Genomic DNA, 17,656 nt, shown 5'->3' with positions numbered 1-17,656 from the left:
TGCTTCAGTAAAATCAAAACATCACAAACATTACCAAATTTACAGCACCACATGTACACAATTTTCCACTTAGGTAACTATGGTAACCAGATTGATGGAGTGAGCAAGCCTGCATCAGCAAAGAAGAAGAAAGAGGGTGGAGGGGAGAGTGAAGAAGAGGAGACTGAGCTCATCCATAACTCCAGCGATGAAGAGGGAGAGGATGATGGAGATTTGACATCTGTGCCGTCCACCCCTCCTATGAAACCAGTTATAACTGACAGGTCAGAGGTTCGAGAAAGGAAAATGATCATCAAATGACGAGTCATCAAACTGTCTAAAAATGGTTTTGAGAAACCACTAACACTGTTAGTATAACAGAAGTGTTCTCTGACTGAAAATCACTGTCATAGGCAACTTTATTATAAGCAGTTTGTCAAAATCACACTTAACATAAAAAAATAGATACAAACACGAATCCAAAAACACTGTACAATTTGTGATTAAAAAAGAATGGAATAAATTACAAACCACATAAACTTATATGTTATTCACAATAGTATATAGATAACATATCAAATGTTGAAAGTGAAACATTTTGAAATGTCATGCCAAATATTGGCTCATTTTGGGTTTCATGAGAGCTACACATTCCAAAAAAGTTGGGACAGGTAGCAATAAAAGGCTGGAAAAGTTAAATGTACATAATAAGGAAAAGCCGGAGGACCAATTTGCAACATATTAGGTCAATTGGCAACATGATTGGGTATAAAAAGAGCCTCTCAGGGTGGCAGTGTCTCTCAGAAGTCAAGATGGGCAGAGGGTCACCAATTCCGCCAATGCTGCGGCGAAAAATAGTGGAGCAATATCAGAAAGGTATTTATCAGAGAAAAATTGCAAAGAGTTTTAAGTTATCATCATCTACAGTGCATAATATCATCCAAAGATTCAGAGAATCTGGAACAATCACTGAGCTTAAGGGTCAAGGCCGGAAAACCATACTGGATCTTTCCCTTAAAAATATACATTTTCTCAGTTTAAACATTTGAAATGCCGTCTATGTTGTACTCTGAATAAAATATAGAAATTAGAAATTCCACATCATTGCATTCTGTTTTCACAATTTGTACAGTGTCCCAACTTTTTTGGAATCTGGTTTGTACATCTAGGAACCAGGAATTTTGCTCCATTTACAGGAATTACTTCCACTTGCCTTACTTTGAAAAGAAACCCTGCATTTACATCAAGAGCTGGTGGCAAGATCAGAGGAGACGGCTCTACAACTCCAATATAATGGACAAGATTGCAGATAAACTGGTCAGGCCTCCTCTTTAATTGCCATCTGACTGTTAAACTGTCAATCTCCTCCTTCGAAGCAGTTCCTTTACAGTTATTTTTGTAAAATCGGACGTGATTATACTGTTTAGGCATGTGCATGTCTGTCTTTGTAAACAGGAGGAAGGTCTGAATGATGTTCAAGAAATCATAAAAACAGAGAAAGCATATCCAGAACGCAGACTTCGAGGAGTTTTAGAGGAGCTTAGCACAAGTTGCAGGTGAAAGAATGTTAAAGATCATCTAAACAATCGAAGTTAAAGTATATACAGCACATAATCACAATCAGCTGTCTTTTTTCCTCTATTCTGCACAATTTAAGTCGATTTGTTACACTGGCAAACAAAGATCAGAATCTATCCGGAAGAACCAAGCTGGACAAAGAGAGGCTCAAGTCCTGCATGAGAGAGTTGGTACGCCTACACACCCTATATGGTCTCAGCTTGGACATTAAGAACTGCTGATGGGTTATTAAATGTAATTTGCATGGTTCTATTTTTCATAGGAGAGTATGGCTCAGCAGGCGAAGACTATCCGCTCACAGGTGAAGAGAAACACAGTTCGAGACAAACTCAAGCTAGTGTTGAATTTCCTTCACAGGCTTCGTTTCCTGGCAGATGAGGTAAAAGAAATCACATCCCCTTGCTATTCCATTCACATTGAGCAACTCAGACTCAACGTTTTCTTGTTTAATTTCCTGTAAGCCCCAGCACAGCATCCCTGATGTGTTCATATGGATGATTAGCAACAACAAACGCATAGCGTACGCCCGCATTCCCTCCAAAGACATCCTCTACTCAATTGTTGACGAAGAGATGGGAAAGGACTGTGGGAAAGTTAAAGCTGTTTTTCTCAGGGTAGTTCCCCGTTTTCGTGTCTTTCTTCATCTGAATAAACATGTTAGTTAGAAGGAATTCGATTAGGTTGGATATTATTGATGTAAACATTCTGCACTGGTGCTTGTGTTCTTTATAGCTGCCTGGAAAGAAAGGCTTTGGGCCTGCTGGCTGGACAGTTCAGGCTAAACTGGAGATGTATTTGTGGCTGGGCTTGAACAAACAGAGGAGGGACTTCTTGAGTGGCCTCCCTAGCGGCTATGAAGAAAACAAGGCTACTAAGGGAACCGGCATTCAAGCTGTTCCTCCCATCAGCCTGGTTTATAACAGTAAGATTATTAAATGCTTTAAATGAGATCTAAGGTTTTTTTTTTTTTTGAATGTATGTTATAACATGCACAGTATGTGACAAGTGACCCTCAACTTGTTCTGTAGTGAAGCAGGTGTTTCAGCTGAGGGCCCACATGTATCAGGCTCGCAGTCTGTTTGCTGCTGACACTAGCGGCCTGTCTGACCCTTTTGCAAGGGTTTTCTTCTCCACCCACAGCCAGGTGACAGAGGTGAGTGTGAGTTTGAGTCTTTGGTTATGAGTGTGCATTTCAGGGCCTGTAAAAGTAGAGGATTTTTCATTTTGGCTGTCTTTGGTGTCTGTGAACACAGTGGGTGCTGTTTGTGTTTGTAGGTGATTCTAAAGTTAGGGGCATTTTACTTAAAGGAATAGTTCAACAAAAATGTGTGCAGTAATTTTCAGAAATTTTTGCATTGATGCTTATTACAATTACTGAAATTGTTTGTTATAATTGTTTTTATTTATAGATTGTACACACTAATGCAAAATTGATGAAAATTGTTGATGTTCTTAATTAAACATTTAAGAGCCATTTACCTGAAAAACAGTGGACTCTTTAAACAGAATTAAAGAGACATATAAAAATTTCTAAAGCTGTTATAAAAGCTGACCTTTAAAACTATAATTATTTACTAGTTTTTTGTATTTTTGAAAGATTCTCGTAATTGATGAATCGTTCATGGACATTTTTGTGTGTATATTTCAGGTCCTCAGTGAGACTCTTTGTCCTACATGGGATCAGTTGCTTGTGTTTGATAATGTTGAACTCTACGGTGAGGCTGGGGAACTCCGTGATGATCCACCAATCATTGTCATTGAACTGTATGACCAAGACACTGTGGTAAGTTTTTGTATTGCAAAAGCCAAGTCTTATAAATATAGAAATTTAATTGTCGTTGTTTGCTAGTTGAGTGCACAGTTCTGTTGACATTATCCTCTCCATGTATGAGTCATATTAAGACTGTGTGAAAATGTGCCCTATTGTCCTGACTTGATGTTTCTTCCTGTTTAAAATCTTCTGGTCCTGGCCTTTTGTTGGACGACATTTTGGCTAAGTAGAGTGTGAACACTTATTTCAGCACTGCTATCAATCTGTCTTTGTATAGCTGAATTCAACAAGGCATGCAAGAAGTGGAATTGCTTGGGTCCCAAAAACAAGTTCAGATAATTTCCCTTACTCACATGGTGATAAAAACACCTGTTTCCTCCGGCAATAAACTGCCTCTTGCATTCCCTTGGTTGTGACAGTTGAGAGGGTTTAAAATGGGATGTTTCTTTGTAGTTGTAGTCTCTACAGTAGTTTGTAGTAATCATTGCTGTGGTTTATTTCATTGACAGCTGAGGGCCAAGGTCAGACATAGCATTAATGATCCTTTTTTAATATTTAGAGAGTGAATGAGCACAGAAAAACAAGCCAAACTGAAGAAAATTTGACTCTTGTGAATGCAATCTTTTATGTTCAAAATTTCATAAAAATATATATAATTGACATCCAAAGCTTGATTTTCAGATCTTAAAGCCCCAGCAATACAGTAGCCCTGATGCAAGTGCTTTTACAAGGAATGTGGCCACAATGACCCCTGGTGTTCAGAGGCAGTACTGCGACTGGTGTTTTTTGTGTGTGTGGCATCCAGGGGAAAGCTGAGTTCATTGGGCGAACATTTGCAAAGCCACTAACTAAGATGGTTGATGAACACTACGGGCCGCCACGGTTTCCCCCTCAGCTGGAGTACTACCAGATCTACAGAGGAAACTGCGCTGCAGGAGATCTGTTGGCTGCTTTTGAGCTCCTGCAGGTACAGATGGTACACAGTGGCTGTGATCAACTTGTATGTACTCCAATCTTGTGTGGACTCTCAGTCAATGCTTGGCCTATCTACTCAGAAATGCTTCTTGAATAGCAAAGATGGCTCTTTCTCTTTGCCTCCCACTTGATTTTTTTCATGTGACTTCTCATTTCACTTTCCCATAATCCTCTGTCCCATCTTTCTGCTGGATTCTTCCATGGCAACTTTAACAGATTCCTTATGATGATGAGGAGATCAGGAGGGCCCTTATTGCTGTCCATGACTTTGCTGTACCTCAGATCAAGGTGCAATAAACAAAATAACCGTTCCCCCTCTGTAATTCTGCTTTGTCTTCTATTCTTGTGTAAGTGCCTCCATCCTCTTTGCTATTGCTATGCTTTGGCTTTTCCCCTGGCTTACAAGACATGGTAGAGGTTTGAAATTAAAATGTGTATTTAATCAGTATTATTAGTCAGTAATTACTTCAGTCTTTCTTCAGTTATTGACATATCTTTTCATTCAGAACTATCTGTTTATCCACAGATTGGTCCAGCAGGGCGGGCAGCTCTTCCTCCAATTGATGGGCCGACTGATTCTGACCGTGGACCCATTCTTCCTGTTCCATTGGGCATACGACCAGTTCTCAGCAGATATCGTATAGAGGTGAAAGCACCACCACAGAGAGCCACAACCACAATTCTGTTTTATTATACTTGCAGCTCATGTTATTTTTGCGTCAGTATTGTTGAACTCTTGGTCTTTATTTCTCTCCAGGTCCTGTTCTGGGGTCTGAGGGACCTTAAAAGAATCAATCTGGCTCAGGTGGACAGGCCTCGTGTGGACATCGAGTGTGCAGGGAAAGGAGTTCAGTCCGCCCTCATTCAGAACTACAAGAAGAATCCTAACTTCAGCACGTTAGTGAAGTGGTTTGAAGTGGTGAGTGAAATTATATATGTAACAAATTCTCCACTACATTTCTGATTTTAAAAAGTTCACTTGAGTAATATTGTGCTGCAGGATCTGCCAGAAAATGAGCTTCTTCATCCACCACTCAATATTCGGGTGGTGGACTGCAGGGCATTCGGACGCTACACCTTGGTGGGGTCTCATGCCGTGACCAGCCTTCGCAAGTTCATCTACAGCCCCCCAGACAAGACTGCTAACAACTGGGCTCACACCGGTACCTGTCATATACGAATATACTCACTGTTAAATAACATAACATACAATATAATAAACCTCTCCTCATGATCTCCTAATTAATATTTGTACAGGAATATATTTGAATATATATACTTTAAATATATTTCAATGATAGTAAAATACAATCAAAGACCACAAATAATTTTACATTTGTTGAACATCCCATCTGCATGTATTTCTACATACATTACGCAAATCAGGCAAGTTTCACTCTTTATTGTATAAACTTTTAATGCTTTATGCCATAATGTGTGAGTAACAGCTTATTGTAATTTGTAAGATGATGATAATGTACAACAGTCTGTTTGTTTTACCATATATTGCACAAACCTATTTATACATCAAGCAATTAAATCATAATTGCTTACACTATTTTTTAAAGGTTTGGAGTCAGTAAGATTTTTTGTTTGTTGTTTTTAAAAGAAATGTATTCAGCCAGGGCACATTTAATTGATAAAAGGTGACAATAGTTACATTTTATATTGTTACAAAAGACTTCTATTTTACAAATGCATTTTAAAATATATTAAAATACAAATATTTCACAATATTATTGTTTCTACTGTGTTTTTGATCAAACAAATTCAGACAAATTGTGGGAGACTTTTAAAAACATTTAAAAAATCTTACCAACCCCAACTTATTTAAACGGTAGTGTGTACAAGAATACTTGCTTTATATTGCTTTTATTTAAAATTCTTGGTACATATTTTTTCCAGCTTTTCTTACTTTTCATTCCTTTTCTCTATTCCTTCTTCCTCTGATCTCTTCACGGTCTTATCCTTTCTGTCCTGGTGCTGGTCTTGGGTCATTGAATGCTAAATCATATGACCCTGCCCACACCAGCTAGACTGGCCAATGGCTACATGGCTCTCACGAATGGGACATCTCATTCCCGCCCCCACTCCCGTCCCATTTCTCATCCCTCAGGTGAAATTGTGGTCAACATGGACCCTGAACCCCACATTAAGAAGATGGACACAGTTGTCAAGATGGATGCTGTGAGTAGATATGCCATGCGGTGGGAACGCGCTGTTATGGTTTAGAATACTGCTCTGCTTGTGAAAACTGTGGTTCTGTTTGTTTTAGTGTTTTAAGGTTAGTGCACCAACAGTCATATGATGTGTTTGCTACTACGCTATTGTAGAATCTGTTGTGGATGTTGTTTGTATTTGATGTATGTTTGTGTGGCCCTGTCCTTGTAGACCACCGATGCTGTTGTTAAAGTAGACTTGGTAAGTTTGGTTCAGACAGATGTAAATGTTTTGATTTTATTCATATTCATTTGGATTAACATTACAAATGTAACCACATTACATTTCAAATAAAATCCTTTGTACTAACAGAATGAGGATGAGAAGGAGAAAGAGAAAAAGAAAAAGAAGAAAAAGAAAGGCGAAGAAGTGGACGAGGAGGAGCCGGATGAGAGCATGTTGGACTGGTGGTCCAAATACTTTGCCTCAATAGAGACTATGATGGAGGTGGGAGGGACTTTGATACATTTGATACATAGTGTCATATTGTAATATTTTACTACAATATCCTTAATGTGAATGCAGAATCTCAGAGCCCAGGAGGCTGCTCTGGCAGAGGCAGAGGAAAGAGAAGATTTGGAGATAGCAGCAGAGAGTGCAGGTAACCACAGAGTTTAACATGGTCTTGGTGTCATGTTTCTGAGTAGAACTAACATTCTGATTAGGAATGTGTTCAGATCAGCACTATCATCCCAAATCCATTTCCATTGTAGTCATGACATGAACCCATTAGTATTTTTTTTTTTGAACGTTGAACGTTGGACATAAACATTTAAAAACTATTGATTAATCTCCAATTTGGGAAGTGATTTTTCCACATATTCTTTTAATTAAATTGAATTTTAATGTATTTGTTCCTTCATACTTTAAGGAGATCCATCTAGTAAAATTTATATTTAATCTATATGTATTTTGAGTTTTTAAAATAACTCTAATGGCTTGAAGCATCATCCTTCAGTACAAACTTTCATTCAGACTGCCATTGTAGGTGTTGTGCTCACACATTTCTCATTTCCTCATTTCCATCCGTACCTAACCATTCACCCCTAACCTCAGAGATCAAAGCTGATGACTTTCCTATGAAAGGCACCAAACCCAAGGAGAAGAGCAAAGACAAGAAGAGCTCCAAGGACAAAAAGAAGAACCACGATGGCACAGATAAACGACCTCCAAAACCAAAAGTTGATGAACTCATGGTCAGTGCTTCTTCTTGATAATGTTAGCCCACAGTGGTTGTGTTTTCAGTTTTGCTGTATTATAAACATTCTTTTAAAAGTTACTCTTCAAAAGTTTGGAGTCAAAGAGTTACAAAAATTCAAAGACTTCCTGACCCAAAATTTTGAACATACATTCGCTAAACTGTGATCTATAGCAGTTTATCCATATTTTAGTGTAAATGTACACATCTTTATCTCAGGTGTACAATAAAGAGCTGGAGAGTGAGTTTGGTAGCTTTGAGGACTGGCTCCACACCTTCAACCTGTTTAGAGGAAAGGCTGGAGATGACATTGACCACAATGTGGTTGATGATGACAGGATTGTGGGCAGATTCAAGGTAAGAATATATATTATATCAATCGGGCTTCAGAGATAACATTAAACATCTTATTTTTATCTGAATCTGTCTCCTTATGAACCAGGGCTCCCTCTGTATGTATAAACTCCCACTGTCTGAGGAGATCATCAGGGACGCAGGATTTGACCCAAACATGGGCATGTTCCAAAGTATTCCTCACAATGACCCTATCAATGTTCTCATAAGGATTTATATCATTAGAGTGAGTGAATTCAGCTTTGAATTGTAAGTATAATTCAGACATCACTGTCTCTAAAGTTACATGACTCTCTTCTCAGGCCACAGATCTGCATCCCGCGGATATAAATGGTAAAGCAGATCCTTATATAGTCATTCGATTGGGAAAGTCAGAGATTCGGGACAAGGAGAACTACATATCCAAGCAACTAAATCCTGTCTTTGGAAAGTGAGTAGGCTATACTATTATACTGGTTAAAGTTCAAACAAGAAAAGCGTTTCTTGAAAGCACACTGTCTTCTCTTTCCTGTCCTTAAGATCGTTCGACATAGAGGCTACGTTCCCAATGGAGTCCATGCTGACGGTTGCAGTATATGACTGGGATTTGGTTGGAACTGACGACCTGATTGGTGAGACTAAGATCGATTTGGAGAACCGATACTACAGCAAACACAGAGCCACATGTGGCATTGCATCCAACTACTCTGTGTGAGTACTTTCTTTCTCGACTTTCTTTAAGTTATCAACACACTGAGCATGAACCTCTTAAATCTTTATAGAACATATAAACATATGAACATATGAAGTATTTTATTTCTAGAGATGTCAATCAATACATTCATTTTACATATTGTAACAATTCATAAAATAAATGCATATTTCAACATTTATAAATGTGGCAATAATAACAGAGCAGCCATATCCAGCATAATCCATTCAGTTGATTTTCTTGATCTGTCCAAGGCAGACATAAAGTCTTTATAATTAATGTGTTAAACTGACAGTCTTATGATGTTTTTATTTTTATTTTTTTCACTGTGACACCATCCAGCCATGGTTACAATGTATGGCGTGACCCTCAGAAGCCAACCCAGATCCTTGCTAAGTTGTGCAAAGAAGCTAAACTGGATGGACCCAATTATGGACCTGGTGGGAAGGTCAAAGTTGCAAACCGCATCTTTCTTGGGCCAACAGAAATTGAAGATGAGAGCGGTGAGACATTTACAGAGCTTATACACCATTTATGTTTTCTCTGATCATATATGAAAAGACATTCATTTCATTTGGCTTACAGGTCTGAAGAAGCAGACTGAAGAACACTTGGCTCTTACGGTTCTTAGGCATTGGGAAGAGATCCCACGTGTTGGTTGCAAACTCATCCCTGAGCATGTGGAGACCAGACCGCTCCTCAACCCAGACAAGCCAGGCATAGAGCAGGTATGCAAGAGTCTGCAAACAAAACACCACTGTGATTACCAAGGACATACTCCAAGGTTTACCAAGTGACCTTGATAAACTGTCCATCTTTGTAACACAGTTCTCAGCAAGAATAAACATCTGCATCGGTTTTAGCAGATGCAGTGAATTTATGTGTGTTAAATGAGAACATTGTAAAATAAAATAATTAACTATAAGCTCCTCGAATTTTCACAATCTCAAAGGGAAGGATTGAAATGTGGGTGGACATGTTTCCTATGGATGTACCAGCACCAGGACCAGCCATTGACATATCACCACGCAAACCAAAGAGGTAGATGATTCTGTTCAGTGTCTCGACTTTTGTTGCTTTTCCTTAATTTGTCACAGTTAAGGTATTAATGTTTTATTTGTACGTACATAATGTTGCCTTAATGTTTACATGTTTTTCCTTAAAGTTTCTTGGTGCATTGAACAAAGTGTCATTTTTGATATGTGCATCAGTGAGTGTAGCCTTGAAGAGGATTGGACAAAAAATAGCAAGCTTTAATAATCAGTCTTGCTGAGATCACATACTCACTCTTGGATCATTACACCCTTAAGCAAGGAACAGATTGCTTTGTTTTCGGGACTGCTTGTGCAATTAATATTCTTTGGATGACTTAAAAGCTTTGGATGAAGAACTGGCTGTGAATGGTGAATTGCCAAACTACAGAATGTCTTTTTATCTCACTTAATTTGTATAATTTTTTACTATAATGATTTTTAACTGCGTTTACAGTAACTACAGTGATGCTACTGTGATTCAGCTAAAGAGATGACACCAAAAGCTGTAGAAAAAACACATCCTCCTTGTTCTTTTTGCTCTCATACTTGCTCTGCCAGCTTCACGCCTCTCATCTGCCCTTATTTTATCATGTTAATCATCTACTGTGAAGAAGCTGCCAATTTTTAATGAGGCCTGTACTGTGAAACTGTCCTCCTTTAGTCTGGGATACATATTTGCTGCAAAGAGTCAAAATGTGTAGTTGCACCTTATTGACTTAAATATAAGAAGCTATTTGCATATTCAATATCACTATACAACACTGTGCACTTACTAAACTCTAAAAAGGTAAAGTCATTTCAGGGGAAGAGCAGACTATTGCGTTTTGATCAAAGATTACAAAGACAAAATTGAATCAATTACAAGAACAGGAACCTACATTAAGAAAGTAAAAAGGATCATGCTGACTGCAGTTTTTACCTAATCTGATCAAATAATTTTGGTCAATTTAATAAAAATACTTTTTCTTTTAAATCTAACAAGTTACTGTAGTTTAGACTTTTTATGGTGTGAGATGATGATCCCATTTTTTTCAGATATGAGCTCAGGGTGATAATATGGAATACTGACGAGGTAATTCTGGAAGACGATGATTACTTCACAGGGGAAAAGTCCAGTGACATTTTTGTGAGGGGGTAGGTATGGGCAGGTGTGTGAAAAGTGTGTGGTTTAATCGGATACCTTTGTTTTGTTTGTTTCTGTTTCCTTTTGTTGTCCGTCTGTGTTGTTGCGTTTGGTGTTATTTTGTCTATCCCTCCTCCCTGCCCCCATGTCATTGCTGTGCTGTTATCTAGCTTTGAGCTTCGTGTTATTATTTGGAACACTGATGACGTAGTTCTAGAGGACGATGCTTTCATGACAGGAGAGAAGATGTCTGACATCTATGTCAGGGGGTAAAGACGATTCGATCGCATGGCTTGAATGCTCTGCTAACCGACTTCAGAAATCTGCACCTGCCCCTTCCATTCACAACTAATAACAAAAAACACCACCCTCCATACAGATTCAAGTTAAACTGGACCATATCATTCAAAATGATGCTGCTTTCTAGGTATCACCTCAAAATTATTTGTATAACATTATTTTGAAATGAATTTAATTGGCTTTAAAGTTTAATTCCTCATAAATATATAATAATTCATTGGTATGGTCTTGGTTTATAGAGCCATTTTTGTTTAGTTTTGTCTTGGGGACTGAGATGTCGTCATCAAATACTGCATGAAAGCATAAGATATGTCTGTTTGCATGCCAAAATCTAATTTTATAATCTGGCATGCAACATTTGTATACCAACATGTAGCTTAAGGATCTGTCTCGAGAACTTAATCTGTCTATTTTGAAAAGTTTCACACACAATTATGCATGTATTGGATCCACACAGTTGGCTACTTAATAGTTCAAATAAATGCATATACTGTAGCTCTGATGTAATTCTGTTGGGACAGGCTATTCAAATCGACGCCTCACAACTTAAATAAATAGTTCACAAATATATTAAAATTTGCTTAAAATGTACTACCATCAAGTGATTCAAGATTTATTTTCTCCGTCAGAACAGATTTTTGAGAAATGTCACTTTGTTTCACTTGATCTCTAATGGATCCTCTGCAGTAAACGGGTGCCGTCAGAATGAGAATCCATACAGCTAATAAAAAACACCTTATTAATTCACAAGTAATCCACACAGCTCTACTACATTTTTTAAGAAACATATAAAATGCAACATTTCTCAAAATCTGTTCTGATGTGGAAACAAATTCACCTATATCTTGGAAGACCTGTGGGTCTATATATTTTCAGCAAAAAATGTTTTTGGGTGAACTAGTCCTTTAAGTGCAGAAAATTGACTAGATGTCAGGTCAGACATTCCTTTTTATTTTCTATTCCCAGAAAATTCACCTGTAATTTATATGCACTCTTTCAGATAATGTTATCAAAGAATATCAAGGACATAACTCTTCTAAGTCATGAATTAACCATTATACATATATAATAATTTGGGACCTTGTTAAAATGTTTAATAATACCTACTTTAACTGCAATGACCATGGGGTAGAATTTTGATTATTTTTATTTATTTATTTTTTGATGCAGCATTGAAGTAGATGTGTATAAATACTATTTTATGCATGTTGATTATTCACCATTTTTATATATACTGTACATTTCACACATTATACAAGTATATAAATGCACTCTTTGTTCAGAACATTTGTGCATGTTTTGTCATGCGACTTTCACAAGAAATCATTGATGCTTGTATATTTTTGGTATGAATATTAAAATCGTGTTGCTTTTAACAATTGCAAATCCTCTCCCTGCTCAGTTGGCTAAAAGGACAGCAGGAGGACAAACAGGACACAGATGTGCATTATCACTCTCTAACTGGGGAAGGAAACTTCAACTGGCGCTTTGTTTTCCCTTTTGACTATCTCATGGCTGAGGAGAAGATAGTCATCTCTAAGAAGGAATCCATGTTTTCCTGGGATGAGACCGAGTACAAGATTCCTGCTCGACTCACCCTTCAAGTATGGGATGCTGACCATTTCTCCGCAGATGACTTCCTGGGTATATTCACATTTTTAGAAAGACTTACTGTATGCAAGTCATGTACTCGAGATAATTTTGGCTTTTTGAAGAAGAAACACATTTTTGTAATTAATGCTCAGTTTAAAGTGTTTAATTCCAATATAAATCATTTTGGATGCTATCTGTGTGTATTTTTGCAGGTGCGATTGAGCTGGACTTGAATAAGTTTCCCCGTGGGGCAAAAACAGCTAAGCAGTGCTCTCTCAACATGGTTCTCAAAGAGCATGAGCTGCCAACCATCTCCATCTTCAAACAGAAAAGAGTGAAGGGCTGGTGGCCATTTGTGGCCCGGGATGAGAATGATGAATTTGAGCTCACAGTGAGTAAATATAATGAATAAAATAAATGGAAAATATTTAAAGAGCCATTTCATTACCAGATATTACCCAAATGTTATTTTACATTTGCTTGATAATTTGCCAGCATGTGGTGTATTGAAGTGATTGCATAAGATTACCTCATTAATATTCTAACCATGTGGTGCTTGCAGGGGAAAGTGGAGGCAGAGCTCCATCTGTTGACAGCGGAGGAGGCAGAGAAAAATCCAGTCGGCCTTGGGCGGAATGAACCTGAACCACTTGAGAAACCAAAGTAAGACATAAAGCCATTCATGTACATAAACATTTGTAAACAGTAGCTTTAGTGTATGAATAAATATGCAATATATCATATTTCATATACCTGTGAAAGCCTGTTTCTGACTTAAGAGTAAAAAATAAAAAGATACTTGGGTTTAGATTTAAGTTTTAAATAAGAAAAATGTAAGTTATAAAGGTGCATGGTACACTACCATTTAATTGTTTAGGGTCAGTACGTTTTTTTTTTTATGGTTTTGAAAGAAGCCTCTTTTTCTCACCGAGGTAATGTTTATTTAATCCAAAATACAGTAAAAACAGTAAATGTTGTGAAATAATATTAAAATTTAAAATAGCAGTTTTCTATTTTAAAATATTTAAAATATAATTTATTCCTGCGATTCAAAGCAGAATTTCCAGCAGTCATTACTCCAGTCTTCAGTGTCACATGATCCTTTAGAAATCATTCTTATATGCTGATTTTGTGCCCAATAAACATTTCTTATTTTCAATGTTGAGGCTTTTGTGGAATCTATGATACATTTTTAGTATTGTTTGAATAAAAGCTCTAAACTATAGCAGTTCTTTGAATCAGAAATATTTTGTCTTTACTGTCCCTTTTTATTAATTTAATTAATCCTCCCAAGATTAAAATATCAATTTCTTGAAAAGGGTTTAGTGACTCCATGGCAGTGTATAAAATGACAATGTTTATTTAGTAACATTTTGAGATATGAAGTTGCTATAATAAATAAATTCACAATGACCCTTTTCTTTTTACTCTGAGGCAGAAACAGGCTTCTTTAGTAGCCAGTACACAGTGGAGTATTTCGGGCATACAGTCTAACTGATGAAGATGTGCTAATTGTACAGCTATAGAAAGAAGACATAAAAGAGTCTCATATAAATACTGTAGATAATTACAGGTATGGCACAAACACTGACACATGAAGAGGGCTTAATCAGAAGTGTTCTCTCCACTGAAGAATGCCCCTCTTCCCTTTCTAATACTCCCATTCTCCTTTTTCACATCCTTCCTTCCTTCTTTGACTGGACTTTCCTCCGCCTACCCTGTCCCGTTCATTTCCTTCATTCCAACCCCCATTCCTGTTTTGGAAAAAGTCGTCCAGACACCAGTCTAATGTGGTTCATGAACCCTCTGAGGTCCATACGATACTTCATTTGGCACAACTACCGCTGGCTGATCCTGAAGGCTCTGGCCCTGCTGCTCCTCCTCCTCCTCGTTGGGCTCTTCCTCTACTCTATTCCTGGATACTTGGTCAAGAAACTCCTAGGGGCATGAGGAGAGATGGGAAGACCACTGGTAGCCCACTCTCACTGCCTCTGTTTTCTCTGCTTTCTGTCTCTCTGTGAGCCATTCACAGTGTATTTCTGTCTTTTTGTTACCCATACCGTATTCAAAGGCCTACAGCTTGGACCAAAGGGATTGTGGGTGATGAAGTGTTTTCCATTTTGTCATTCCTCTATCATCTCATCTCTTTCTTAAGGCATATCTGTGTGTTGTTATACTTTGTGGTTGTCATTTGCCACTGGTTGTCTGTATGGGCAAAGATTTTATGAATTTTATGAAATGTATAGTCTATTGTCTGCTACTGTGCTTTCTGAACTTACCTTTGTTGCCTGATGTGTCATTGTACTGCTCTGAGCTCAATCCACTTCAAATTTACAGTATAATGGATTTACGCTGTAGTCCTAGAAGAACATTTTTACCAGCTCTGTGGGATTTTGTCATCATTTATTTACTCACCCTCATGTTGTTCCAAACTTGTATGACATTTTCTTTCCTCTTCGAAACACAAACGCAATAAAAAAGGTGCAACGGAGGTTAATAGGAATGTTGTTTTGACCGCATTTATTGTAATTGCTTTGCCAAAAAGCATTCTGCAAAATATATTCTTCTGTGTTCAGCAAAAGTAATAAAGTCATACAGGTTTGAAAAGACTAATACATTTTCACATTGAGTGAACTATCCCTTTAATTTGAAAATATTCCTCTAAAAGATTTTACAACTTTGCAGTCATCATACTAACCACTAACATTGTATTATCTCTCTTCCTCCATTATCCATGGTTTCACTTTTCAACTCACCACAACTTTCCTGCAACCCCTTCATCACCTCAATCACAGCCGTCCTGACACCACCTTCCTGTGGTTTTTGAGTCCGCTGAAGGCCATCCGCTACCTGATATGCAACCGCTACAAATGGCTCATCATCAAGATCGTCTTGGCTCTGCTGCTGCTGATCATGGTGGGCCTGTTTCTCTACAGCATGCCAGGCTATCTGGTCAAGAAGCTGCTCGGGGCCTAAAGAGGGGTCAAAAAGGTTCATTTGAGAGATTCTGATTTGACCTTGCCCTCTGAAGTGGCCCTTTTCTAATATTTGGTTACAATTTGCAGCACTTCTTTTATTTTTAAACAACAATTTATGAGTTTACCGTCCCTCATAGTTGCACTCTAAGCATAACGTATCAAATATCTTGACTTTTTCAGTATCAGTTTGCATGTCTAACCCCCAAAAAGATCAATTAACTTATCTATTTGAGCGTTTCAAGAATAACTGGTAATAGGGAGAAAAGGAAAGCAGGGAAGTGTCTATTTTTGGTACGAAATTGAGTAAACTGAATTGAATTCTGGTATTCGTTCAAATGTTGATATAAATGCATTTTGCTTCACATTGTTGGATTGGATTTTGTTGTTATTGTCTACATGTGTATATTTCGCTGCTAGAAGCACAATAAGCATGCAAGGTTGTCTAAAGTAAGATGACTTATTCATCAGTAGCTACAATCTGAAAAATATTATGATAGGGTTGCAGGCCTCATATATACAGTACGTAATTTGATTACACTTTGCCTTGATGTTTGCACTTTCAGTCCATGACACAAATCTTCTGCACTCCAGTAACATAATGTAGTTTATCCTTTAGAGAAACACACACACTAGTAGGTTGTAAATGATGGTTCATTTGCCATTTCAAGCTTTAACAACACAATAGAATGCTATTTCTTATATTTCCTCTTGTTGTTTTGCTTGCGGTGTAGATTTACATGTTATGTACTTGTTTGCTTGCTATTTAATGTTGCTATATTTAAAGAATGGCAAATTTGACCATGGACCTGTTTGCACTGATTTTGGCTTGTTTATATAAAAAGAGTGTATTTTAATTATTGTTTACAAGTGTGCAATATGGATTTATTTATTTATTTTTGTCAGTATGAGGACTTAATAAAATGAACTCATTGAAATAAAACACTGAACATGTTTGTTTCCATACTGTGGGTATGCATGTGTGTGTGAGAGAGAGTTTACAGTATAACTCTGTTCTCTTTCACACAGTCGTCCGACTACCAGCCTGTCTTGGTTGTTGAGTCCCATACGGGTGACCTGCATAATGTGTTGGCGGCAGTATAAATTGGCAACAGTGGTGACTCTGCTCAGCATAACCGGACTGATCTTTTTGGGCCTCCTGTTCTTTTCACTACCTTCAGCTTTCATTCAGAAGATCTTCAACATCTCTGGATAATTTCCTGGTGCCAGCACAAAGCAGGTTATTGAAATGGATGCCATCACTTATAAGCATAGCTGATTAAATGCAATTTATTGCAAATTTAAGGTAAATATTAGATCATCTGTCTGTTAAGAATATTATTAAATGTTGGTGTTTGGCACTTGACAAGAGACTCTTACCCGTCAAAGGCTTTTAATGGGATGGATGTGTTTTTTGTGTGTGTGTTTTTTTGAGCGCTTTTGCCATTGGTTTATTGGTTATTGGTTTAACTATTTTGTCTAATTACAGTAGATGTGTCTATACATGCATCACAGGAAAATTCTGTCATTTTTGTCATTTATTTCTGAAAGCCATGAACATCCACCACATTTCAACCTTGGCACAGTACTGTGACAATATTCTGTGCAAAAACCGATGGAAATTATATTTAAAACATTTTAATGGATTTAAATGCTCGACCTCATTGTCATGTGTTGCTAAAGTAAATTTCATAGTTGACAATTTATGTAGCTTTAACACAAATAGTAATATGATAGCTATTTTCATGCTATTTGCGTGTAATTTTACAAAACTACAGCTTGACTGAACATGTCGCACAAAAAGAGACTTCAGATATGGATTTTTCAGTATTCAATAAAACACTGAAATTTACTAGTTTTAATAA

At 37.4% G+C, this 17,656-nt stretch overlaps 1 protein-coding gene across 15 annotated transcripts in view; it reads left to right on the top strand.

Annotated features, from left to right (window-relative positions):
* The window catches only part of otofa (otoferlin a), a 55,988-nt gene extending 38,391 nt beyond the window's left edge, over positions 1 to 17,597 (top strand). The window contains exons 17-48 of one of the 15 annotated variants that reach the window (XM_026290834.1): positions 74 to 263; positions 1,176 to 1,296; positions 1,435 to 1,535; positions 1,637 to 1,727; positions 1,820 to 1,936; positions 2,019 to 2,171; positions 2,290 to 2,479; positions 2,586 to 2,710; positions 3,206 to 3,340; positions 4,134 to 4,295; positions 4,520 to 4,591; positions 4,830 to 4,949; positions 5,061 to 5,222; positions 5,304 to 5,466; positions 6,336 to 6,490; positions 6,695 to 6,724; positions 6,836 to 6,970; positions 7,049 to 7,124; positions 7,610 to 7,719; positions 7,941 to 8,078; positions 8,164 to 8,301; positions 8,378 to 8,505; positions 8,595 to 8,765; positions 9,109 to 9,269; positions 9,352 to 9,494; positions 9,719 to 9,807; positions 10,836 to 10,934; positions 12,626 to 12,867; positions 13,029 to 13,207; positions 13,379 to 13,479; positions 14,586 to 14,787; positions 14,888 to 15,743. In XM_026290834.1, the coding sequence (XP_026146619.1) occupies positions 74 to 263; positions 1,176 to 1,296; positions 1,435 to 1,535; positions 1,637 to 1,727; positions 1,820 to 1,936; positions 2,019 to 2,171; positions 2,290 to 2,479; positions 2,586 to 2,710; positions 3,206 to 3,340; positions 4,134 to 4,295; positions 4,520 to 4,591; positions 4,830 to 4,949; positions 5,061 to 5,222; positions 5,304 to 5,466; positions 6,336 to 6,490; positions 6,695 to 6,724; positions 6,836 to 6,970; positions 7,049 to 7,124; positions 7,610 to 7,719; positions 7,941 to 8,078; positions 8,164 to 8,301; positions 8,378 to 8,505; positions 8,595 to 8,765; positions 9,109 to 9,269; positions 9,352 to 9,494; positions 9,719 to 9,807; positions 10,836 to 10,934; positions 12,626 to 12,867; positions 13,029 to 13,207; positions 13,379 to 13,479; positions 14,586 to 14,766 (4,178 nt within the window). In that variant the 3' untranslated portion in view covers positions 14,767 to 14,787; positions 14,888 to 15,743. Of the gene's footprint in view, positions 1 to 73; positions 264 to 1,175; positions 1,297 to 1,434; positions 1,536 to 1,636; positions 1,728 to 1,819; positions 1,937 to 2,018; positions 2,172 to 2,289; positions 2,480 to 2,585; positions 2,711 to 3,205; positions 3,341 to 4,133; positions 4,296 to 4,519; positions 4,592 to 4,829; positions 4,950 to 5,060; positions 5,223 to 5,303; positions 5,467 to 6,335; positions 6,491 to 6,694; positions 6,725 to 6,835; positions 6,971 to 7,048; positions 7,125 to 7,579; positions 7,720 to 7,940; positions 8,079 to 8,163; positions 8,302 to 8,377; positions 8,506 to 8,594; positions 8,766 to 9,108; positions 9,270 to 9,351; positions 9,495 to 9,718; positions 9,808 to 10,835; positions 10,935 to 11,093; positions 11,193 to 12,625; positions 12,868 to 13,028; positions 13,208 to 13,378; positions 13,480 to 14,585; positions 14,788 to 14,887 lie in introns of all 15 variants that reach the window. The other 14 variants (XM_026290829.1, XM_026290831.1, XM_026290830.1 and 11 more) reach the window with 14 other exon arrangements.
* Positions 17,598 to 17,656: the final 59 nt, after the last annotated feature.

This window comes from Carassius auratus, chromosome 20 (genome assembly GCF_003368295.1).
Source record: "Carassius auratus strain Wakin chromosome 20, ASM336829v1, whole genome shotgun sequence".
NCBI lineage: Eukaryota > Metazoa > Chordata > Actinopteri > Cypriniformes > Cyprinidae > Carassius > Carassius auratus.
The sequence above is the reverse complement of the archived record's forward strand: the minus strand, read 5'-3'. Positions and strand labels throughout refer to the sequence as shown.